Source organism: Sinohyriopsis cumingii, chromosome 5 (genome assembly GCF_028554795.1).
Source record: "Sinohyriopsis cumingii isolate HCF-2022 chromosome 5, ASM2855479v2, whole genome shotgun sequence".
Taxonomy (NCBI): domain Eukaryota; kingdom Metazoa; phylum Mollusca; class Bivalvia; order Unionida; family Unionidae; genus Sinohyriopsis; species Sinohyriopsis cumingii.
Window position 1 is genome coordinate 16,201,175 of NC_142965.1, and position 27,808 is coordinate 16,228,982.

General features: G+C 34.9%; 1 protein-coding gene across 3 annotated transcripts; it reads left to right on the forward strand.

Annotated features, from left to right (window-relative positions):
- Nucleotides 1–6,350: 6,350 nt before the first annotated feature.
- Nucleotides 6,351–27,700, forward strand: LOC149798701 (uncharacterized). 3 transcript variants are annotated; one of them, XM_089957562.1, is made up of 7 exons: nt 6,351–6,960; nt 12,512–12,629; nt 13,367–13,386; nt 14,015–14,090; nt 16,848–16,913; nt 20,888–21,018; nt 24,018–27,700. In XM_089957562.1, exons 1-7 carry the CDS (start codon nt 6,679–6,681, stop codon nt 24,285–24,287), a joined length of 963 nt encoding a protein of 320 aa, XP_089813688.1. In that variant the 5' UTR covers nt 6,351–6,678; the 3' UTR covers nt 24,288–27,700. The 3 variants fall into 3 exon arrangements, with proteins under 3 accessions (XP_089813688.1, XP_089813687.1, XP_089813689.1); XM_089957561.1 differs by having other exon boundaries at nt 6,361–6,960; nt 16,845–16,913; XM_089957563.1 differs by lacking the exon at nt 16,848–16,913 and having other exon boundaries at nt 6,412–6,960.
- Nucleotides 27,701–27,808: the final 108 nt, after the last annotated feature.

The following is a 27,808-nucleotide window of genomic DNA, read 5'->3' on the forward strand; positions in this document are numbered from 1 at the left end:
TTCACAGTGTATTCCAGGAAAGAAAATTATTTGTTGAATTTAAACACAAAAAACTAATTGTTGAATTTTACAAAACTTCCGCTCTTTTCTGTTACTTAGTTAGACCATAGTCATAACAGTATGTATGGGATTCACGATACTCACATAAATCATCTGTCTGTTCATGTATATGTATGGGATTCACGATACCCACATAAATGGCCAATATTCTCATTTATAAGTATGGGATTAAACATATCCTCATAGTTCATCTTTCTGTTCATTTATAAGTATGGTATTAAAGATATCCTCATAGTTAATCTGTCCGTTCATTTATAGGTATGGGATTTATTTGTTGTTGTTGTTGTTGTTGGGCTTAACGCCATTTTTCAGCACTCGATAGGCTATACATGGCGGCCAGTATTAATGGTGGAGGAAGAATCCGGGAAAACCCTGGAAAGAACCACCGACCCTCGAGAAGCTACTGGCAAGCTTTCACACGGTATGGGATTTACGATACCCACATAAATGGCCTATCTCTTCATTTATAGGTCCGAGATTCACTGAATGTTTTCAATAATCTTTTAAGAAGCGACAACTTTAGTGTAAAGCTTGTTGCATGCTTCATTGCATAGATCGTATTCAAAAAGCCTTAGTAAAACAGTTTTTGTACACAAGTTATTCTTTGTAAATCATATCATTAGAGTTATTGTTGTTGTTATTCTTCTTCTTCTTAGTAGTAGTAGTAGTAGCTGTAGTAGTAGCAGCCGAAGCAGCAGCAATAGTAATATTAGTGGTGTACAGTGGAAGCTATGGTAGCTCAGCTTGTAGAGCTTTGGACTAGTAATCCAGGGTTGTTCGTTCGATACCAGATCGGGCCTTTTGCTTCGTTGAGCTTCTGTGAAATGTGTTGAGAGTTCTGATCAAAGTCAACCAAGCAACCAAAAATACGCGGGATCACACGTTATACATGCAGTGTCCACACTCTAGCACATGTTCCGGCACATGCCAGAATAAGCGTCTGTCTGATTATAGTGGGTCGTCTTGTTCGGTTCACTGTTCCCTTAACCTCTCAGATTACACAACATACGCAGACAGTATTGAATTATAGTCGTGAGAAACTTGTTGTAACATAAAAAATTACCTTTAAATTTAAACTTATCCGCCTATTGTGGTATGGGTAATATCATCATAATCTGAGAGGTTCACGATTTCTCTTAGTAGCTTGAAACTACCACCTTGTTGTGTGCACATGCGTATAACATGCCATTTGTTTTCAAACAAATAAACATTCTATGTAAGATTTTATCAAAAGTAGCGATGGTAATTAAAAAGAAGACACGTAGAAGGAGCGTAACGCACTTAGTTCAACGTCAGATTTGTAACCATAGTGTCGCAGGTTCGATATCCATTCAGGCAAGTCTAGGACGGCTGCCGTGGCGTATCCTTGCTTGGCTGGTTGTTAACGGTACTTAATCACATTATTGTCTATATTATGTTGTGGGGATGGAAGCTATGTACCTTCTCAAGAACATACCGAGGCAGCCGATGCCAGCTGACTTCAGCGGATATTGAGTGCATCTTGCTAGATACTTATCTATTGATACAGATAACATTAAATAAATAAATAAATAAATAAATAAATAAATGATGATCACATCTCTTCTATAATATCGTGATTGATTTTAAAGTAAACACCTAGTGTATACCATTACTCTCTCTCTCTCTCTCTCTCTCTCTCTCACACACACACACCCCTCTAAAATTAAACGATATGGGTTAATACAAAACAATGATTGACAGCAATGGACAATATATATATATATATATATATATATATATATATATATATATATATATATATATATATATATATATATATATATATATATATATATATATATATATATATATATATATATATATGTATGGGGAAAGCACCATATCATATTTTCACTCGTGAATGCAGTCAAATATTGCCATGCTTGAGTTCAAAAGCACGGAGCTGTTGGATAATGTGAGCTTCTATGATGTTAGACATGAACAAGCTGATTATGTCTAAGGCCCAAACTTGTAAATACTTATATGGCATTCAGGTGGTCGTGTATGTTTGTTGCTATTGTGATTTCATCTGTGTACCATCTGACGTCAAATAAGATTAGACCAAAGTACAATAAGAACTCAAATACCTTTTCGTAAAGGTAGATACAGTTAGATACACAGAAATCTGATCTTAAAACGCGATTAACTAATTTATTAATGTACACTGTTTGTGGGTTTTTCCCCATTTTTAAATGTATATATTCCTATTCTATAGATATGACATTTAATCATGATCATCATTAGAATATATGCATCATACAAACTGATCACACCAAGTTTTCTCTCTCCCTCTCTCTCTCTCTCTCTCTCTCTCTCTCTCTCTGGGGAAGGGGTGTTCCAAAGGTGAACCACAAAACTGGAAATATAGCCATCCGTAAATTCTATGCAAAAGCAACTTAAAAATTGCACTTGTGTGGAACCCGGAAACGAAGTTAACTTCATGAAATTAAACTCCATTGAATATTGTACTCTTTGCCTCCCTCTGGGTCACTCGGTGGATAGTTCAAGAAATAATTAATGTTTAGATCTAGTACAGTGTAAGAAACTGAAATCCGGTACTTTGAAGTACATACCCTTGGGTCACGCGTCCCTTACCATTGTAAAGTAGTTGTATTTGCTAAATGTGACGCAGTACAGGGCTTTCGGTACAGATGCAACCCATTACAGTGCTTTCACTATAGACTTCAGGAACAAACCAACAAATGTTTAGACCACATTATCTAAAATTAATGTTTGGAAACAGTTTACTTGGAATTATGACTCTTTTAAAACAGAAGTTTAGTGCAGACATTCAAAAGCATGAACCACTGAAAGTAATCAAAGAAGATGCAAGAGTACATTCTAGTATGAACAGTAATTTCTTCCCTCGGATGAAATTGAATTTAAGTGTGTAAATTAAATTCTTGAAAACAATTTAAATAAATTTTAGTTGCAAAGTATGTTGCTAATACATTTCAAAAGTTTGCAGCAGGTAGCAGAGTTATATCGTGGGCCGGAAGTTCAGCTCCACTGACTAAAATTTAGAAACTAGACCTAAAATGGCAAAAATAACTTTAATCGTTCCGGGATTTTAATGCACTTAATCGTCACAAAATACACAGGAAATAGAATCGGATATATAAAAAATGGAAAGTAAAACTGAAAACTATTATGTTTTGGGAACCGAAAATAGCAGCAATTATATTAATGGAAAAGCAGGGAATTTATAGATATTGTGTTTTCTTAATCAAATTCAAATGCTCTATGCAATTAATCTTATTAAGATCTGAATCAAACTTTATTTCATAGTCTACTGCTCGTGTGCATACTAAAATCGATGCAATAATTGGCTCCTGTATGCGCCAGGAGGAAAAAAGAAGAAAAGTGAGTTTTTTTCAGGTTTCAAACTCTTTCACTTTGGCCACGATTACTAGCGTTTCTTCGCATTTCATTCAATAAATATGAAAGCTTTACATTCTTCATGAATGTGGGTACAGTTCAACAGAGAAGAGGAAAGCACTACACACTTCATGAATATGGGCAAACACTACCGACTTGGAAGATACATTTAAAAGATGGATCAAATTCAACAGAGAAGACGAAAACACTACATTCTTCATGAATGTGGATAAACACCACTGACTTGGAAGTTACATTCTTCATCAATAGATACATTTTAAAGACACCATCTATTTATAAAACGAGGTTTTGTCACCTAAATGCAACACACTCATCTGAAATGCAAAAAGCAACGCAGTTATCGAAATGCAACACAATCATCCAAATTCAAAACACTCATCCAAAACGCAACAAAGCAACAAACTCATCAAAATGCAACACAATCATCCCAAATGCAACACAATCATCCAAATGCAACAAACTCATCCAAATGCACCACAATAATCCAAATACAACATAATCATACAAAACGCAACACAAACACAATCATCCAAATGCAACAAAATCATACAAATGTAACACAATCATCCTGATGCAACACAAACACAATCTTTCAAAATGCAACACTAACTCAGCATCCAAATGCAACACAGTTATTCAAATGCAAAGAAACACAATCATTCCAATGCAACACAAACTCAATCATTCAAGTGCAACACAAATAGAGTCATCCAAAAGCAACACACTCATCCAAATGAAACACAAATATCTCATTGAAACACAAACAAAGCATCCAAATGCAACACAATCAATCAAATGCAACACAATCATCCACATGCGACCCAAATACGGCATCCAAATGAAATATAATCATTCAAATGCAACACAAACACAGAATCCAAATGCAACACAGTCATCCAAATGCACCACAAACACAGCATCCAAATGCACCAAAAACACAGCTTTCAAACGAAACACAGCATCCAAATACAACACAATCATCCAAACGAAACGCAAACACGGCATCCAAATGCGACACAAATACAACATTCTAACGCAATACAATCATCCAAATGCAGCACAAATACAATCATCCAAATGCAACACAAACACAGCATCCAAATGGAATACAGTCATCCAAATGCAACGCAAACAATCATCCAAATGCAACAAAATCATTCAAATGTAACTCAGCAACACAATTATACAAATGCAATACAGTCATCCAAATGCAACACAGCAACACAATTATCGGAATGCAACACAATCATTTAAATGCAACACAATCATACAAATGCAACACAAGCACAACATCTAAATACATCATTGTCATCAAAATACAACACAAACACAATCATCCAAATGAGACACAAATACAGCATCCTAATGCAACCCAATCATCCATATGCAACACAAACACTTCATCTAAATGCGACACAAATACAGCATCCATATTCAACACAATCATCCAGATGCAACACAAACACAATCATCCAAATGCATGACAAATACAATCATCCAAATGCAACACAAACGCAATCATCCAAATGCAACAAAATTATTCAAATGTAACACAGCAACACAATCATCCAAATGCAACAGTCATCCAAATGCAACACAGCAACATAATTATCTAAATGTAACACAATCATCCAAATGCAACACAGCAACACAGTCATCCAAATGCAATACAGCAGCACAATCATTCAAATGCAATACATCAATACAATCATCCAAATGCAACACAGCAACACAATCATCTAAATGCAACACAACAACACAAATATCTAAATGCAACACAGTCATCCAAATGCAACACAAACACAATTATCCCAGGACAACTCAGCAGCACAGTCATCATAATGCAATACAATCCTCCAAATACAGGACAAACACTATTATCCAAAATGCAACACATCAACATAATCATCCAAATGCAACACAGACATCAGCCTCTGTTCGTACTAACATTAATATAGAATTAATGTTTATTTTTAAAAAAAGAAATGCACAGATGGTTGGTCGAGACAAAATCGTCAAAGAAACAAAAGACTATTTCTTATCGCCAACACTGCTAGCATTTTGAACTACATGCAAAATGTATTTCGACGTCGGCCGTGCAACCAAGAAACTGGTATTATATTTATTTATTTATTTATTATATGTATGAATTTAGCTTGTACTTAAATACAGTTTTCATTCTGTCCGTCCTGTCTTCCATCCTGGTATATACTACATTCACCTCCTTGTTAAAGAGTATTATTTGTGTGATTTTGTTGCTCGAAACATAAACTACATAGTTATAGGTATTTCTACCGAACGCACTTAATTGTAATACAAAAAGCTTTTTAGGGCGAGTAAATGACACAATAATATTCATGTAACTGATTCTGTTTTTCTGCTTTTATTTCATCGCTTAAGTTTTAATTATTGATGACCATCATGCAGTGCGCTAAGTTAAATCTGTTCCAAGCTTTTGTTGTTAGTTCGATCCTTTTCAGAAAGCGACATCTAGCTGAGAAAAAGTATGGTAGATATATTGAAATTTGTATTATTCATGTCGTGTTTCAAGGGGCATAACTGCGTAGGGTAGTAAGCCGTATCAGCTTTCAACGCAAACATAATTGTGAATTCAAAGGTATGGAGTATCGCATACGAACGTAACACACAAAAATGTTGAGGCTTTATACTTAACAGAAATATGAACTTGAATCAAGTTTATTGAAAACCTTTCTGCACGCTTGGTCGAGCAAAAGACTATTCGGGTTATCAAATAACCTTTTGAAAATTAGATTCACCTTTCATTATTAATAAGAATTTAGCTTGTACTACACTCCAGAAAATTAAAGAATATATCATTTCACAAATATATGTCGAAAACCATTTAAAATATCAGCAAGGAAAATCTATAGAAGTCTTTTTTTCCAATACGACTTAGGGGTCGTGCTTCCTTGACTACACTACCAGTTCTTAGAATCGACCCGTGTGAGACTACCTGTAAACGTGACTATTTAACTAGCGTGAAAATTCATGGAATAAGCAAGTTGAACTACAAGTGTGTGTGTTAGCAAGTGTCTTCTGTATAAATACTAAATGCATGGTGACAAAAACTTGTGTGTGACAATGATATTCAGTTGAACACAAGTTGCTCCCAGAAAGGACAGGATTATTTAACAGATCATGTGATCTATCTCATTTTCTGTCAACATAAATATAGACATGGCCGCACCACAGGTGTTGGCGAAACAGAACCTCTGCACCGACACCGCAGGGAGCTCTGGGCACTACGCATGTGGATGTTACAGGAAGAGTGCACGTCTGTTTATACTTCTGTCTGTATGTACGTGTCTGTTCTGTTTAGCATGTTGTCTCATCACAATATTTATTCTGTGGCGCCCAGTTCAGTGCAGTTGCATGTATCAGGCAGTTGGACCTCCACAGGAAAACAACCGTCATAGTCTTGTACAGGACGAGCAAAACCAGATGTCAAAAGTAGACGAGGTAAGCATTATGTACTCATAAGTACCTGTCATTATTAGTCGAACTGTACTTTGCAATACACTAATGAGTCCAGGTCCTGAGTGGGCAGGTAAACGTAATGACTTCGGTAGGTATTCAAAATGTACAAAGTTGAAAATAAGGTGTTGCTAACTTTCATGGAACACGCTTGAACTAAACAGAGAAATTTGATCTGAGGTGCACCATTTATTTATTTTTTGGTCGAATGCTAAACGAAATAAGAAAAGCATTAATAAATTTTCATCCAAATCACTTGATCAGTATGAGAAGTAAACAGATGTAATCATATTCAATATATATATATATGGAGCAACAACCATTACAAAAAGTGAAGTTTACATATATAACACAAATAAATAAATAAATAAATAATACTAATAATAACCAGTACAAAAAGGTATGTATATTCAATACATATAAAACATTAATAGTCAGTACGAGAACTACAGTCTAACTATCGACGTTGTTTGTCTATATAAATGTAATGAGTATTTGGGAAGTTAATTGTATCTAATTGTAGATAAATAATTTCTATTACGCTGACAAAGATAAAAAACTGTCGTTCTACACTGTAGGACAATTAATTTGAGATCTTGAGATACCTACTTTTAGACACATCCCCCAGCATGCACCAAAAATGACCAAATATGGCCAAAGCTGACATATACAGTTTACAACAATAATAATAAGCTGTTTACCTCAAAACAAAATGGACAGAATACGTCATCATAGATTTCTAATAACTTACGTCTATTATTGGATGGTTTACTGGTCAGCATTAAATGTAATGTATTTATATTGTTCCTATCGATAGTTGAATGCATATTCTCAAATTGGGTAGGTGATCTCTAACAAATAGGGCTGTGGAAATGATATAATATTTTTCTTCAAAAATATCTCTCTCTCTCTCTCACACACACACACACACACACACACACACACACATCTCTTCCACAGCGTAAATTGTCACCAGCTTCGTTCTTCAGTTGTTTTTGTTTGGCATAAAATTAAACTCATATCGTACGATTTGTGAAATATAACGTAGCGATGATTCGAAATAGTCTCAGTTAAGTTCGTCAAGCATATATTGTGGAAGATTATGTACTTACTATCTAGGGTTGCCATACGTGCTCTTTCTCCCTGACACGTCCTCCTTTATTGTCCTTAAATCTCTATAACGACGCTGATAAAGATACATCCACTATACAGATACGTTGTTGTTGAGGGGTTTAACGCCATTTTTCAACACACGATAGGCTATGCACGGCGGCCAGTATTAATGGTGGAGGAAGAACCCGGGGAAAACACCCGGAAGAACAACCGACCCACGAGAAGCTTCTGGCAAGCTTTCTCACATACCCACAATGTCCGAATCCTAGATTCGAACCCTAGATTCGAACCCACGCAGACAGAGGTGAGATGGCAGTGATCCGTAACGGAAAGCGCTTTAGACCACTCGGCCACTCGGGGCCCCTGATTACGTGGTAACCATACATGTGTGTTATACATGTCGTGTGGATGATTATGTATTAACTATACTGATATATTGTTATACATGTCGTGTGGATGATTATGAACTAACTAACTAACTAACTATATATATATATATATATATATATATATATATATATATATATATATATGTAATGAAAGATTACTTAGTAGTAGAAATTCCATCCAATTTAGAGAATTTAAACATTTAATACTAATAAAATAATGGATTTTAAAATATATTTTTTATAATATGAATACGATATTTGTCAGTTTGTACGATATTTATCCTGAAAGAAAAAGCCAGGACAACCTAAAATTGTTGCTGCTATTTATGGCAAAATTCTTTATTCCAACGATTTCTGACTCAAAGACATTTCAAGGGATACTTTCCTCTGTGCTTTTTTTGTCCTATTTTTTCTTTAAATTATAATACAATATGTAAACAGAATTATTTTTAAAATACGTGGACTTATATTAGAGAAATATTTTTTGTTGCTTCTTTCCCAACTGGTATGTGGAAATCAGTGTAAAATATACGATGTCGTAATTTACTCAAAAAATTATCATGCAAGATTCTTTATTGGGCGGATCAAAATTATTAATGTGATCCCTCCTCCCCTTTCACTGATTAACGTAATGATCAATTAGGTATATTCACCAGTTATATGCTCATCATATAATCAGGTGGCATTTTTTCTGATACAAACGCATCTTTCAATAGTTTTCTTAAGGACGAAGTTCTACCTTTAAGTTTGTACTTTATTCCATCAGTTGACTTTCCAGTTTATTCGTCTAGTTGATTCTAAGATTCACAAGACTCTGGGAAAAACAGCAATCAAGCCTAAAAACTCACTACATATCTCTTACTTTAAGAAGTGTACACCAATGTGTATTAAAAACAACTGTGAATAAGTATGTTATGTTACAACTACATGATTTTAAAAAGTTCAAATGTACAATCCATTATATTTGTAGCTACCAAACCGGCATGGAAATTGTCGCTGTTTTATCTTACAATCTCTGACACGCTACAGTCCCCTTCTATTACCATATTTTTTAAATCCTCCGCCATTTTTTTTATACGAGTCCGATATCAAAAGAATCATCCTGTAATACTCAATGAGAGTAGGTACGCTCTTTAACTGTTTAACTGAAAAAGGACGATAAGAGCCTTTATATCCAAAACAGAATACATTGTTGATTACAAAATGTAAAAATCTGACGAACATGTTTAGCACATAAATATTATAAAGGATGAAAACAATTATTATATGCTCCTTTTTTCTCTGTTAACTTGATATTGTCAGAATCGTTCAATATTACCCGATACTGAACTCGCGTGCAAATACACATATTGCATTCAGGTGCATAAAGGAACTATTTTCTATTGTAAACAAACAATGGACGCAGATGCCAGCACTTTTGAGTTGTAAATAAACCATGTACACTCGCGTAGTAGGCGTTTTACGTTGTGGTTGTTTAAATTTGTTTCTGAATGAAGTAAAGCAGATGTTTCGTGGACTGCCACATACCAGCAGCTTTGGTACATTCCTCGTTATCTATTTTATTACAATGTTTATGATTTAGGCTAGTTATACAAGTGACCCAAGAAAAGGTCCTTACAAATAACATACAAGTTGCAAGGCATTTACTGTCTTCTTTAGCTGGTGATAAGAAAGGCAAAAAACATACTTACAGTTTTACATCCTGAATTTCCTCAAAATGTACTTTCTTAGTTCTGCAAATCCGAATTACACGAGCCATGTCATGAGTTCTCAAGCTTGATTACACATTTCGAAATTATACTGTAATTTCAAATATAAGTGCAATTACATCCTCCTTACTGCACTCAAAATGAAAAAAGCATTAAATTCCATAGCGTCTTTTTGATAATTGCAATCGAAAGACTTCATATTTTTCCCACATTACGATTTCAAACATTCAATGACAGAAACAGAAACTCATTTGCAGATGTCAACACGCTTCTCCCTCGCTTCTTCAATCCGGTGTATTTCATGTGGTATTGTCACATATAAATCCAGTCGTCCATAATCACGAAATTTCGTAGAATCGAAACAAATACCAGAATATATTCATTCCAGATCAAATGGAAAAGTTGTTGCAATGCGCATTCATTCACAATATCACTCCAAATTTCAATTTTAATTCGACACGCCATTTTCTTTCGAAAGTTATATCGAGCGCGCGACTAAGTTCAGATTTATCTTGGCGGAGTTATGTGCGCAGTAATAATTTTGTTGTTGTGTAATGATGAATCTGCGCTTGTATATTTAGTTTGGAATACGGCATACATTCGGTTACTTTGATTCTTGTAGTGTATTTTGTTAACATAATCAAGCATTAGGTAGAATAAAAAAATGAGCATATAATAGAAAGGTTACTGCATTTGTATGGAAAAAATATGAACTCGTTTTGTCGGATGGATATATTGCACTCCCAAGGTCGTGCAGTATTTCCATTCGCAAAACTCGTTCATATTTTCCCATACAAATGCAGTATCCTATAATTATTTTTACCCGCTTGGTTGTTATTTTAAATAAATTTACTTCATCCTTTAAAATTAGGAGTTTAGATATCCTATCCTAATACCTCTTCCTTTCAATAAACATTTTCAGCATTTGGATGAATATTAATACTAATATCAAGACTATTGTTTGAAATGCGTTGAGACAATTGTATCCTTTACATTGAGACTACTGTATCTTTGACATTGAGACAATTGTATCTTTGACATTGAGACAATTATATCTTTGGCATTGAGACAATTGTATCTTTGGCATTGAGACAGTTGTATCTTTGGCATTGAGACAATTGTATCTTTTACATTGAGACAATTGTATCTTTGGCATTGAGACAATTGTATCTTTAGCATTGAGACAATTGTATCTTTGGCATTGAGGCAGTTGTATCTTTGGCATTGAGACAATTGTATCTTTGACATTGAGACAGTTGTATCTTTAGCATTGAGACAATTGTATCTTTTACATTGAGACAATTGTATCTTTGGCATTGAGACAGTTGTATCTTTGGCATTGAGACAGTTGTATCTTTGGCATTGAGACAATTGTATCTTTGGCATTTAGACAATTGTATCTTTGACATTGAGACAATTGTATCTTTGACATTGAGACAATTGTATCTTTGGCATTGAGACAATTGTATCTTTGGCATTGAGACAATTGTATGTTTGGCATTGAGGCAGTTGTATCTTTGGCATTGAGACAATTGTATCTTTGACATTGAGACAGTTGTATCTTTAGCATTGAGACAATTGTATCTTTTACATTGAGACAATTGTATCTTTGGCATTGAGACAGTTGTATCTTTGGCATTGAGACAATTGTATATTTGGCATTGAGACAATTGTATCTTTGGCATTTAGACAATTGTATCTTTGACATTGAGACAATTGTATCTTTGGCATTGAGACAATTGTATCTTTGGCATTGAGACAATTGTATCTTTGGCATTGAGACAGTTGTATCTTTGGCATTGAGACAATTGTATCTTTGACATTGAGACAATTGTATCTTTGGCATTGAGACAGTTGTATCTTTTACATTGAGACAATTGTATTGTTTACATTGACAGATTTGAATATTTTATACTGACACAGTTGTATCTTTGGCATTGAGACAATTGTATTGTTTACATTGACAGATTTGAATATTTTATACTGACACAGTTGTATCTTTGGCATTGAGAAAATTGTATCTTTTACATTGAGAAAATTGTATGTTTTACATTGAGGCAATTGTACCTTTTACATTGAGGCAATTGTACCTTTTACATTGAGGCAATTGTATCTTTTACATTGAGACAATTTTATCTTTTACTCTGAGACAATAATATTTCTTACATTGACACAATTCTTTCTTTAACGTTGACACAGTTGTATCTTTTACATTATATATTAGTTTGTTTTCTCAAAGAAACCAGAAACCCAGTTAAATTTCTTTTGTCTTGTGATTGTTTGAGATAACATTTTTTTATCACTCTGGATCTTTGCATTTAAAAGAAAGAGGATGTCACGTACGTGTACCATGTCAGACAGAAGCGACAAAAGGCAAAAGCCCCCAAAGAATCGTGTGATTGCTCATTGCCGAAGAAGGACTTAAACAAGAAATGTCAAAAAAGTATGTACAACGTTTTATTGATTCACATAACATTAGTAGTACAAATGTTCTTTTGTCGGTAATCCAAGTGGTTGTCCACGAATCCATATGAGCCTCATAATTTTGATACATTACTTACTGTTTATAATGACTGTAGTATACTACGAGAGTTTTGTCCAGTGAAGTTGTTTCTTAAAATGGTTTTTCAAATATCAGACTTCGAAACATACTCGTATATCCATAATGCCTTGATTTTGGGTAACATTAACTGCATCTCACGTTAGAAACACTTTCAGAGAATTCTTTATTTTAAAACGATTTATCAAATCCATATTATCACTAGTTTTAAATTATTTATAAGTATGTGTTTTCAAATAGCATACTAAACGTTGATATGATAGAAATACGAATATCTTTGGATTTGAGACAACACACGTGTATAAATATATGATCTACATAGATGGGTTCACGAGCTGACTTTAAATGAAGAGGGAAAGAAAACATTTTCGATGAGATTTGTAATGTTTATATCCATAAAATATAGATACATTAATATATTTCGAATAAAGGAAAGTGTATTGTTGTACTAATCTCTTTTATTAACCTTGACCGTGTGAGAGATATTGATAAAAGTGAAATTTCTATTACCAGCTGTGTATGTAAGTTTATCTCTTTTAAGACTGCTAATGTCATAATAACTATATCTGATTAATTTGTATATTAAAATTATTGATAGACAAATTTTATTTTGTTTTCAGCTTGCAAAAAGGAGGGTAATGTAAGTGTTTTTACTACACATTTTACACACATTTTACTACACATTTTGCACACATTTTACTACACATTTTGCACACGTTTTACTACACATTTTGCACACATTTTACTACACATTTTACGCACATTTTACTACACATTTTACACACATTTTACTACACATTTTACTACACATTTTACTACACATTTTACACACATTTTACTACACATTTTACTCAAACACTTCAAATATTGGACAGAGACCGCGAATTTTATGTTTTTGCTCGCAGAGGTAGTAGAATAATTAAAAAAAAAAAAAAAACGTTTAAAACTCAAAGACCGAGAAAATTTTGTATATAATAAATGATAATCGATAAAAGGTATCGATTTGTTCTGTGGAAATCCACGATTAAAAGTTAAGAAAAACGATAGAATAACATGTAAACATAGATTAGCACGTAAAAACAGGTTAATGTTGTATGACATAAAGAACGCGACTTTTTAAAAAAGGTTTAGAACTATCGACCGAAGCATGCATATATCAAGCATATAAGAGAGAGAGAGAGAGAGAGAGAGAGAGAGAGAGAGAGAGAGAGAGAGAGAGAGACTTATTCTTTTATTCTTTTCATTAGTATGTGGTATGTCTTCTTCAGCGTTGTGCTGTTCAGGCTGCCCATTATGTAGCATGGAATAACGTCACATTTCCCGAGTATAATTACATGTTTTCAAGTAAGTATACATTCCAAATTTCCACGTTCATGCCAATTTAAAATGCTCCAACTGTCATTCTTACATTTATAAATAATAAATGTATACATGCTTATTCATCTGCAGTAATGGGAGATCATGTTTGTCCGTTTCTGGTATGTATGTATGTATGTATGTATGTATGTATGTATGTATGCATGTATGTAAGACATAAATTTATTTCTTGTACAATTCATCAAGGCTTAATCGATAAGAAAAACGTATTGATCATACTATCTTTAAATTCCGATTCCCTTTTCTCTATTCATGTGAGTTATTCGAACTTAAAATATATTATTGCTCCTTTGTGCACGTTCAGTTTTGATTTCTGTGCATGTTTCCCAGTGAATTTTGATTTCTGTTGAGAGTGAATGAGATATACATGCGTTTGTATCTATTTCAATCCCAATACGTTCATCGACATATTCAACCTCCATGTAAGCACAGACGCCTTATTTCGGATTCAGGCCTTATTTCGGATTCAGGACATTCAATAAAACTGTCTTTCAATGTGTATTTCATAAGGATGGTAAAATTGAAAAAGATTTTGTGAAATTCAACAATAAAATCAACATTTTCTTCCATAGTCCTTGTTCAGCTATGTGCATGTAAGAGGAAATTTAAATGGAGAGCATATTTTTATTTTATTTGTGCTCCGATCTGCTGGAACTGTGGTACATGCTATGGGGATGAACAGCAAAATTAATTTGAGATAAATTACATTGAGATTTCATTATTTAGAAAAAGGGTCGATTTTTATACAGTTTCACATCTAACATATCAAATGTTGCCTTTAGAAGTAATATACGCATTCCTAAGCTCAAAAAGTACTTACGCAAAGGTGTAATTTGTTTTTCTTTTACACATTGTGTGAATCACTTTTCCTAAAATAAGAATCTGCGCCGACTATTTCATTTTTTGAGCGGGGGGAGGGTCTTGTGGGGGTGGAGGAGGGTCTATATTAGATTACCAGTGGTTATACGCTTAAACTTTTACTGGATTGTCCTTATTTATAAAACTGATCATGCATATTACAGTGTTGGGTTGTGCTCATTTATCGATCTGTTCACGCATATTAAAATCTTGGACTGTGCTTATTATCGATCTGTTCATGCATATTACAGTGTTGGATTGTGCTTATTTATCGAACTGTTCATGCATCTTAAAGTCTTGGACTGTGCTGATTTATCGAACTGTTCATGTATATTAAAGTGTTTGACTGTGCTTATTTATCGATCTGTTCATGTATATTACAGTGTTGCATTGTACTTATTTATCGAACTGTTCATGTAGAGCAGAGGCGGGCAAACTTTCCAGTGCAAGTGCCACATACACAAATTTACACCTTGTCGCGGGCCGCATAGTTCATTAAGTAAAATAACTAATATTTGAAATAGCAAACACAAAAGGTTTTTCTAAATAACATCTAATTAATTTTTCAGTTGTTAATATGTTGTTAATATTTGAAAACTTAAACTTCAAAAGAAACACATTAATTTGATAAACAGAGTAACATAAACAGAGTCAGTGCGAATGATGACTTGTTCCTAGGCCGCATGAAAACCCTTAGCGGGCCGCATGAAAGCCCTTGGAGAGCCGCATGCGGCCCGCGGGCCGTAGTTTGCCCACCCCTGATGTAAAGTGTTGGACCGTACTTATTTATCGAACTGTTCATTCATATTTGAGTCTTTGACTGTGCTAATTTATCAAAGTTGTTAATAAATCTTAAAGTCTTGGACTGTGCTTATTTATCGAACTGTTCATGCACATTAAATTTTTTGACTGTGCTTATTTATCGAACCGTTCTTGTATATTTGAATATTTGACTATGTTTATTTATTGAACTGTTCATTCATATTAGAGTGTTGGACTGTGTTTATTTATCGAACTATTCATTCATATTAGAGTGTTGGACTGTGCTTATTGATCGAACTGTTCATTCATATTAAGAGTGTTGGACTGTGCTTATTGATCGAACTATTCATTCATATTAGAGTGTTGGACTGTGCTTATTAATCGAACTGTTCATTCATATTAAGAGTGTTGGACTGTGCTTTTTGATCGAACTGTTCATTCATATTAGAGTGTTGGACCGTGCTTATTGATAGAACTGTTCATTCATATTATAGTGTTGGACCGTGCTTATTGATCGAACTGTTCATTCATATTAAGAGTGTTGGACTGTGCTTATAGAAAGAACTGTTTATTCATCTTAGAGTGTTGGACCGTGCCTATTGATCGAACTGTTCATTCATATTAGAAAACCATTCCACGAGTTTCAAATATTGTCCCTGTTCAATAGCAAAAAAGGAAATTATGTGTGCAAACACAGTAACAATGAAAATAATAATAATAATAATAATAATAATAATAATAATAAATGACATAAAAATAATGATAATAATAGTAAGTTAGTTTGCATTTAGTTCAGTTTAGTCACGTGTCAAGTAGGGTACTGTAGGACGTAATGGTGTATCAGTGGGGAAATAATAAAAGAAAGCATAAACGTTGTCTCATGATTGATTTATTCCTCTGTCATGGTTCATGATTTATAATGTGTGAATCGTGTAACATGTATCTACTCTGTAGGTCACTAAAAAACTGTAAAGGGGGAAATATTGACAAAGGATGTGTCTTAAGTGTTACGGAAACAAAGTATGCATGAGAGAGAGAGAGAGAGAGAGAGAGAGTCGCCCTCGTGTGTTATGTGTGATATTATATTTATTTCTTTTGCAGCAGAACTATGTAAGTACCTGCCTAACCGCGGTGGGAGTGTTTGTAGGAATGGCACCTTCCTTCTAAACAGTAATTATCCTTTTTCTTTCTCTCTTTCCTCATCCGGCCCTAAAGGATCAGACCACTAACTTATATTCAGAGAGAGAGACATTGCTTTATTTACAGTGAACACTTCCAATGATTTGTCTTCTTTTTACTTTTGTTTCTTTTTTGCTCTTTATGGGAAATTGTAAAGTCTGGAAAGTCACTCTGTGGAAAAAATTCAATTTTACAAAAGAAATAAAGTCTGGAAGGTCACTCTATGGAGGAAAAGTCATTTATAAAATAACTTGTCTCTCAATATTGACGTGACCTGGAACAACTTTCAATCAAATTTTCTCTCTCACAAAAAAAGATTGATGGTCTGGTACCTTGGACAATATACAAACGCATGTACATAAGTGTGATGGTGTATTCATTAATATTTAACACCGTGTTACTGTTGGAATTAGTGTGATGGTGTATTCATTAATAATTTAACACTATGTTAATGTTGCATTTAGACGCGCGCGCGCGTGTGTATGTTATTGGACTTTTAACGTAGCTTTAACATTTTTTCAGTCATATCGCTAAGATGTCTGCAGTGTGGCAGTTTATAGTTATGTCTAGCACTGGGGCATCATGCCGCAGACATGTAGCATCATGCCCACCCAGTCACATTATCCCGACCAGTCTTAGCACTAACGGTTAGTGGTGGGCAAACTTTCCAGTACAAGTGACGCATACACAAACTTACACCTAAGTCCTTGTCGCGGGCCGCATAGTTCATTAAGTAAAATAATTAATATTTGAAATAGCAAAAACAAAAGCTTTTTCTAAATAACATCATAATTCATTTTCAGTTGTTAATATATTGTTAATATTTGAAAACTTAAATTTCAAAAGAAGCACATTTATTTGATAAACAGAGTAACATAAACAGAGTCAGTGAGAATGATGACTTGTTCCTAGGCCGCATGAAAACCCTTGGCGGGCCGCATGAAGCCATTGGCGGGCCGCATGCGGCCCGCGGGCCGTAGTTTGCCCACCCCTGCACTAACCTCTTAATGCTGAGCTCCTAACAAGGCAGCTGCTAGTTCTATTTTTATAAGTCTTTGGTATGACTCGGTTAGGGTTGGAACCCGCGACCTCCCACATCCGAGGCGGACGATCTAACCATTTAGGCTACCGCCTTCATTTGGCCTGTCCTTTTTTGTCTGTTTTTGAAATTACAACAAATATTAAATTGTTTGTATAAAATCTTCATGCACATTTCAATTTATACATTATCTGAAAATAATCTGAATTTCATGATCATTCCATAGGGTTGAATAAAAGTCAGGTTCCAGAAAATATATTAACATACCGAAATGTTTGATTTGATCTATTTATAAGCCAGTCTAATACCATTTGCTTTGCTCGTATTTACATATATATTTTAAATTGTTTGCATCTTAATTCCTCAGTCAGTTGATAGATGCAGCTAGAAAAGGATCAATCACTTATTCACTCTTTTAGCTGAGATGCTATTATAGCTGTATCAATAATGCTACTAGATTTACCCATATAAAATTAAAATGTTATAGCAAAACCAACTATATCTGAAGTCTTGCAAGCCTAATTTCCCCTTTCGTATTCATTCTCCAGCTAAAGTAAACTATCTTTCAAACACAAATCACCACCTATCTTCATTGCTGTTACTAGTGTTAGGAATACAACGGTTTAATTGCATACAACGTCCATGGTATATGTTGTTGATCTAAATATGTGTTAGACACACACACACACACACACACACACACCCCGCTCCGGTGGCCTAGTGGTTAGAGCGTCCGCTTCGGATGCTGGAGGTCGTGGGATCGATCCCCGGCCGAGTCATACCAAAGGCTTAAAAAATGGTACTAACAGCTGCCTCGCTTGGCGCTTAGCATTAAGAGGTTAGTGTTAGGACTGGTCGGCCTGGTGTCAGGATAATGTGACTGGGTGGGACATCATGCTACATGTCTGCGGCATGATGCCCCACTGCTAGACATCACTATAAACTGTCACACTGCAGACATCGCAGCGACATGACTGAAAAATTGTTAAAGCTACGTTAAAATCCAAATCACACACACACACAGACACGCACACACACACACACACACACACACACACACACACACACATATATATATATATATATATATATATATATATATATATATATATATATATATATATATATATATATATATATATATATATATATCTAGAGAGAGAGAGAGAGAGAGAGAGAGAGAGAGAGAGAGAAATATAACATCCATACATATATGGTGTGTATGAAGAAACCTTGCCAGCAGCTTCCCGTAGGTTGGGTTTTTTTCCCCAGGCTTTTATTGGGTTCTTCCTTCGCCACATATACAGGCCGCAAAAGTATAGCCTATAATGTGCTGCAAAAATGGCGCTAAACCCCACAGAAACCAAGCCAAATCATGTTATAAAAATATGGTTTTACAGCACAGTTGTAGGACAATGTAGGGTGTCGACCACATGACTTTGGCACGTGAGTCAAATTAGTCAAAGAACAACAGGTAAATAAGCAACGTATCTTGAATTATGTTATTCACAACTAAAATTATGTTATTCACAAACATCAGCGTATAAAATTATTGGAACACCGGAGTAGATTACGTATAACAGCAGCCTATATATCAACCAAGCTACCTATTTACCTGCCTACCTACCTACCTACCCATAAATGACGCTGATTTGATCAATTCTAATGCATTTAAATGCATTCGTTGTTACTGATCACAAACATAACAATTTAATATGCGACCAACGTCTAATGATACAACTAATACATTCGGGGTACGAAATATACATTAGGGTAAGAAATATACATTAGGGTATCAAAGAAATACATTATGGTATGGAATATATACATTACGGTATGAAAGGTTCTGAAGATGCAGTGTTCAGTGGACCCGTTCACATGAATCAGTATAGAAAGGAACAGATGAAGAATTTAATTCTCTAAGACAATAGCTAGTGTAAAGTTGTTTTCCAAAAAAGAAAATTACCATTGATGTCGAAAATTACGGCCCTTAATGTAACATTGTTATGTTGAGCAAGGTATACCTGTATCGTTATGTAAGAAAATTATATTCAACAATTATTCTGCTGTGACTTTAAATATCAGGCCTGAACGATTTTTTTAACATTAGGGCTGTTCCGAAACAAGTCTCCAACGATCTCTACCACTCCAACCACCAAGGACACGCACACATGCGCACGCGCGCACATAATCAATGTTCTGTTTTAATATAACAGATGATTAAATTAAGTCCTGTATGAGGGCAAACTTTGTTTTGGCAAAGCTAGGATTGTCTTCCCATAATTTGAGAATTAAAAAAAAAATCTTGAGATGTAAAAGATATTGCATGCGTTGTGACGACGACAATGACATCAAAGATGGATATAATTTTCTTTTATCTATCCATGATATACTACCTTATGTGTAAACGTAATTAAAAACTACACCTGGAACAAACCATCCATTTATAGATATATTTTATTGTTGCATTCTGGTAAAATTGATATGTTCACAAGCATCCTTTGTTTGGGAAATAAAAAGTTAGTATTTAAAATAGCAATTGTTTTTAAAGATTGTTTTTATTTATCAATTCTGCTTTCTTGCTCTTGACAATTGCCATTCAGAAAGTCTCTGTTTTCAGCTGTACGCACGTTATTTGGTAACCATGTACGCACGTTATTTGGTAACCATGCAATAAATGTAGTATGTAGTCTAGGACCAGTTGCATGATTATAGGATAAACTATTGGACTGAACTCACATTTTGTAACCACCATAGCAGACAGGCAATATCTATCGTAACAAGGTAAATATATCAAAATTGTGAATAATACTTGATTCTGCTGCTGTCCGTTTTAGTTTTGTTGTAAAAACTACCCCACCCACCCCCATCAAAGTGGGTTGGTTTACACTATAAAAGTATAAGTGCTTTTGTATTCTATTTGCAGCCTCCTCCGTTAACTTAACTATGTTCAAAGAGGCTGACTGGGTCAAGAAAGATTCAAATCCCTTTAAGTTTGATCCGAACAGTGGAAAATTCACTGTTAAACACTCAGGACTATACCTCGTTTACTCTCAGGTAACTCGTTTAATTCTTTGAGGACATTTTTGTTTAAAAGCCTGAAATTTTACGTCATGAGGAGATGGACATTGGCCAGTATCAAGACTTGGTACACTTGCATCTAAACACACATCAGTCAGTATCAAGACTTGGTACACTTGCATCTAAACACACATCAGTCAGTATCAAGACTTGGTACACTTGCATCTAAACACACATCAGTCATTATCAAGACTTGGTACACTTGCATCTAAAGACACATCAGTCAATATCAAGACTTGGTACACTTGCATCTAAACACACATCAGTCAGTATCAAGACTTGGTACACTTGCATCTAAACACACATCAGTCAGTATCAAAACTTGGTACACTTGCATCTAAACACACATCAGTCATTATCAAGACTTGGTACACTTGCATCTAAACACACATCAGTCAGTATCAAGACTTGGTACACTTGCATCTAAACACACATCAGTCAGTATCAAGACTTGGTACACTTGCATCTAAACACACATCAGTCAATATCAAGATTTGGTACACTTGCATCTAAACCCATGTCACTATCAAGACTTGGTACACTTGCATCTAAACATACATCAGTCGCTATCAAGAGTTGGTACACTTGCATCTAAACACACATCAGTCAATATCAAGATTTGATACACTTGCATTTAACAAAGATCAGCAACTATGAAGATTTGGTACACTTGCATCTAAACACACATCAGTCAGTATCAAGACTTGGTACACTTGCATCTAAACACACATCAGTCAATATCAAGACTTGGTACACTTGCATCTAAACACACATCAGTCAATACCAAGACTTGGTACACTTGCATCTAAACACACATCAGTCAATATCAAGATTTGGTACACTTGCATCTTAACCCATGTCACTATCAAGACTTGGTACACTTGCATCTAAACACACATCAGTCGCTATCAAGAGTTGGTACACTTGCATCTAAACACACATCAGTCAATATTAAGATTTGGTACACTTGCATTTAACAAAGATCAGTCACTATCAAGATTTGGTACACTTGCATCTAAACACACATCAGTCAGTATCAAGACTTGGTACACTTGCATCTAAACACACATCAGTCAATATCAAGACTTGGTACACTTGCATCTAAACACACATCAGTCAATATCAAGATTTGGTACACTTGCATCTAAACACACATCACTCAGTACAAAGACTTGGTACACTTGCATTTAAACACACATCAGTCAATATCAAGACTTGGTACACTTGCATCTAAACACACATCAGTCAATATCAAGACTTGGTACACTTGCATCTAAACAGACATAAGCCAAACAGCATTTTGTTCCAAAACAACATGTCTCCACAGATCTGTACCAATCCTAACAGCAAGGACACACACACACACACACACACACACACACACACACACACACACACACACACACACACACACACACACTGTCTGCATCTAAGACACATCCGTCAATATCAGGACTTGAATAGTTGCATCTCAGATACATCAATCAATATCAAGATTGGTAGATTTGCATCTAAACATATATCCGTCAATATCAAGATTTGGTACACTTGCATCTAAACACACATCACTCAGTACAAAGACTTGGAACACTTGCATTTAAACACACATCAGTCAATATCATGACTTGGTACACTTGCATCTAAACACAGATCAGTCAATATCAAGACTTGCTACACTTGCATCTAAACACACATCAGTCAATATCAAGACTTGGTACACTTGCATCTAAACAGACATAAGCCAAACAGCATTTTGTTCCAAAACAACACGTCTCAACAGATCTGTACTAATCATAACAGCAAGGACACACACACACACACACACACACACACACACACACACACAGTATATCTGCATCTAAGACACATCCGTCAATATCAGGACTTGTATAGTTGCATCTCAGATACATCAATCAATATCAAGATTGGTCGATTTGCATCTAAACATATATCCGTCAATATCAAGACTTGGTACACCTGCATCTAAACACACATCACTCAGTACAAAGACTTGGTACACTTGCATCTAAACATACATCAGTCAATATCAAGACTTGGTACACTTGCATCTAAACACACGTTAATATCAAGACTTGGTACACTTGCATCTAAACAGACATAAGCCAAACAGCATTTTGTTCCAAAACAACATGTCTCCACAAATCTGTACCAATCCTAACAGCAAGGACACACACACACACACACACACACACACACACACACACAGAGTATATCTGCATCTAAGACACATCCGTCAATATCAGGACTTGTATAGTTGCATCTCAGATACATCAATCAATATCAAGATTCGTAGATTGGCATCTAAACATATATCCGTCAATAGCAAGACTTGTACACTTGCATCTCCAACACATTCGTCAATATCAGGACTTGTACACTTGCATCTAGCACACATCCAATAATAGCAAGACTTGTACAGTTGAGTGTAGACACCTCCGCTGTCATCTTTCATGATTATCGTCTCTCTTTCAATTCTATTAGCAAGAGAAAACACCAGACTTAGTTTGTCTGAGTAAAGCCTTGAACATTACATGTGAAGTGTACATTTTATTTTCTTAATATACGCAACAAAACGTGTAAATAACAGCTGTACCAATGCCTAGTCTTCTAAACTTCATTTTGATAAGTTATCAGTGTATTAAGTAACTCGAATGTCGTCAAGGCGGACAAGTTATTAGTGTATTAAGTAACTCGAACGTCATCAAGGCGGACAAGTTATCAGTGTATTAAATAACTAGAGTGTCATCAAGGCGGACAGGTTATCAGTGTATTAAGTAACTCAAATGTTATCAAGGCGGACATGTTATCAGTCTATTAAATAACTCGAATGTCGTCAAGGCGGACAGTAATGCTTTATTTCATAATGAAATTACCTAACTGAAATTAGCCCTATGACGAATTTCACACGCATATTGTTGCTTGCTTTTCTATCATGTTTAAATACTTTCTTGTAGGTTTTGTTCAATGACAAATGGCCAAAGCAAGCGATACGTTTAATACATGAAACAAAAGCTGGAAAAATTGCGCAGAGTTTAACGTGTTTCCATGGTATCGCTGGAAGCAGTGAAGTTTACACCTCGTGCGGCATGATGGGAGTGTTCCAAATGACTGAGGGAGATTCTGTTCTAGTACAAAGCATATACAGTAGTGTCCGAATTGAACTAAATGGTAACCACACATATTTTGGGGGTGTTCTCCTAACACCAAATCATAACCGCTCTTGAGTGTTTTTTTAAGTATATTTTTTAAATGTTTGGCAGACGCCTTTTTTAAAAAAAAAGCACAGTGTAGAAAAAGCTATGATCAGAGACTTCCAAGAGTATTTATAGGTTACTGCATTTGTATGGGAAAATATGAACGAGTTTTTCGGATAGAACTACTGCATTACCTTAGGAGTGCAATATATCCACCCGACAAATCGAGTTCATATTTTCCGATACAAATGCAGTAACCTTTTTATTATATGCTTTATATGCTCATTTTCTTATTCTACCTTAGGCCTAATTATGTATACAAAATAACACTACACGAAACAAAGTAACTGATTGTAAGCCGTATTCCAAACTAAATACACAAGCGCATATTCATTATTACACAACAACAACATTAATAACGCGCGCATAACTCCGCCCAGATAAATCTGAACTTAGTCGCGCGCTAGACATAACTTTCGAAAGAAAATGGCGTTTTGGTCTACTTAAAATTGAAATTTAGAGTCATATTATGAATGAATGCGCATTGCAATAACTTCTCCATTTGATCTGGAGTGAATAGATTTTGGTATATTTATCGTTTCTACGAAATTTCGTGATTATGGACTGGATTTATCTGTGCCAATTCTACATGAAGTACATCGGATTTCAGCGGCGAGGGAGCAGCGTGTTGACATCTGTGTGTTTCTGTTCTGTTACTAAATGTTTGTAATCATAATGTGGGAACAATATGAAGTCTTTAAATGGCAATTATCAAAAAGACGCTATGGAGTATAATGTTTATTACATTTTGAGTGCAGTAATGAGGACGTAATTGTACTTGGAATATAGTTGAAATTGCAGTACAATTTCGAAATGTGTAATCAAGCTTGAGAACCCATGAGATGGCTCATGCAATTCGGATTTGCAGAACTAAGAAAGTACATTTTGAGGAAATTCAGGATGTAAAACTATAAGTATATTTTTTGTCATGCTTATTACCAGCTAAAGAAGACAGTTTATGCCTTGTCACTTGGATGTTATTTGTAGGTACCCATCAATTTTACGAAATCTGGCGTCTATCACCCACCTAAATCCGGAACATTGAATCAACAATGTTAACGCGGAATGTAGCAAAGCAGCTGGTATGTGGCAATCCACGAAACATTCAGAAAGTGTACATGATTTGTTTACAAGTCAAAAGTGCTGGTGTCTGCGTCTATTGTTTATTTACAATAGAAAGTCATTTCTTGATGAGTGCAATATGAAGTGCGCGCGAGTTCAGTATCGTAAAATACTTAACGATTTGGACAATGCAAAGTTATCGGAGAAAAAAATGAGCATATAATAATATTTTATACTGACCAGTTCAGTGACATTCGAGTCATGTGCTGCTTGTATTCATATGAATTAGTAAGGATAACAACAATGCAGTTAACGGAACCATGACGATACTGGATAGCAGTGGAAATTATCCGAATAGTATTGTACTAACTGAATTCAGCATACATATTTTAAAAGAGTGGTTGAATTGTATACTGCCTTTCATAATGTCAAAATACTTGTACTTATTGTCAGCCATGGGGCTGTAATGCTTGTTAGTCTGACTAGAAGAAAAACATTCAGACGTGTAACTTGAAATAGTGCTGTCTTGAGTGTTTGTACATCAAGACATAACTCGAAACTCGAAACATTGCTATATTGAGTCTTTGTATAGACATTCAGACGTAACTCGAAATATTGATATCTTGAGTCTTTGTACAGACACCCAGAGGTAACTCGAAATATTGATATCTTGAGTCTTTGTACAGACACCCAGAGGTAACTCGAAATATTGCTATATCGAGTCTTGGTACAGATACCCCGACGTAACTAAAATTATTGCTATATTGAGAGTTCGTACAGATACCCCGACGTAACTCGAAGTATTGCTATCTTGAGTTTATATATAAATTGTCTAAATATACGATTTACGTTTGACATAAATAATTTGAATTAAACTGAAGACAGTGGACTTATTATAGTCTCAAAAAGGAAAAAATTCGATGTAAGTCATGGATGTAAGCATGACCGTCCATCTGTCTGAGACCCTGTATGTCTGTACATGCATGGAAATATGCATAAAAGCAGACAGACAGACTTTTCTTTAGGAATTCATCTTGTCCAGAAACGTATATATATATTTGTTTGTATAAATGCTTTTTGTCGTCCATTTATCATGTTCAGTAATTTCAGTAATTAGGAAAGACAAAAACGTTGGATGTTTATTTGTAACTTTTAGTTTTTGTAATATTTGGTACTATCTTTGGAGGAGAAGCTCTATAAAAATGGCAAGTTTCAATGTCATATTTTGATACTGAATAAAGCTCAAAATATTTAAATAAAATAATATGTAAAAAATAGACACACGCACGGCGGCCGATCCAGCCTGGTCTCGGTGGGATTTGAACCAATGTCGCCGTGATCTCGAGTCCGACACACCAGCCACAGGTCTGAATGGATTTCATGTGATCTACAACGACTGCCTTTTTTCCTCACATTTTCCTTTGTCATTCCGCAACCCTGTTTTCTTTATTTATTATTTTGTAGCAGATCAGTAATTCTCATCTATCCAATTAATGCTGAAGACAAAAGCATGTCATGCGAAGATTTTGGTTGTAGTTTACAAAAATTAGTTGCCAGTTTTCTGATGGAAATGTCTCATGTTAATGTACCACACGTACATGTTAACGTACCAACTGTACGTGTTAATGTACCCGTACATGATAATGTACCATCCGTGCATGTTAATGTACGACCCGTACACGAGTACTTAACATATAGGATTATCATTTTAAGCATAATAAGTTCACACTGCACAGCGATCTCTCCACGTATTGCACATATTCAAATTAATCTAAAATTGTTTCACTTGTAAATGCTATAGGTGAAGGGAAAATCATTATAAGGTATGGTGGCTTTATCTATCTACACCTGCAGGAAAGTCCTTATAAAGTAGGGTGGTTTTATCGAGCTACCTCTGTGTAATCTTCATATGACCCGAAAAAGGAAGTGAAATTCTAGATACCTACCGTATATGCTCGCTTATAAGTCGGGTTCAACTGCAAAAAATGGACCACGATCTCTCGTCGGCAGATCATCGTTTATATTAAATGTTCTACTATTAGTCCTAACAAACTACATAGACCCAGATATGCGTATCTGCAGTTTGCAGTTGGATCGGACTGGTGGCAAACATTGAAAGCAAATTGCTCTCGTAATTAAAATGGTTGTTCATGATAACAGTGTACATGTGACTCTTGGTTGTATTTGACAACATGCCAAGAGTTGTACACAATCCTTTTATTGTAACAATACACACGTTTATGGACAATATATAATTTCTGTTTGTTGCTGCATGTTTTATAAAGTATGTACAGTGTTCATATATAAAGACTTTTCATGGATTATATATTTTCTTGTTTGTTAAAATAAAGTTGGTGTAATTATTTCTTTTCTTTCGCAATTATACAAAAAGAATATTCATTTTGCAGTAGTTATGCACGACTTGATGT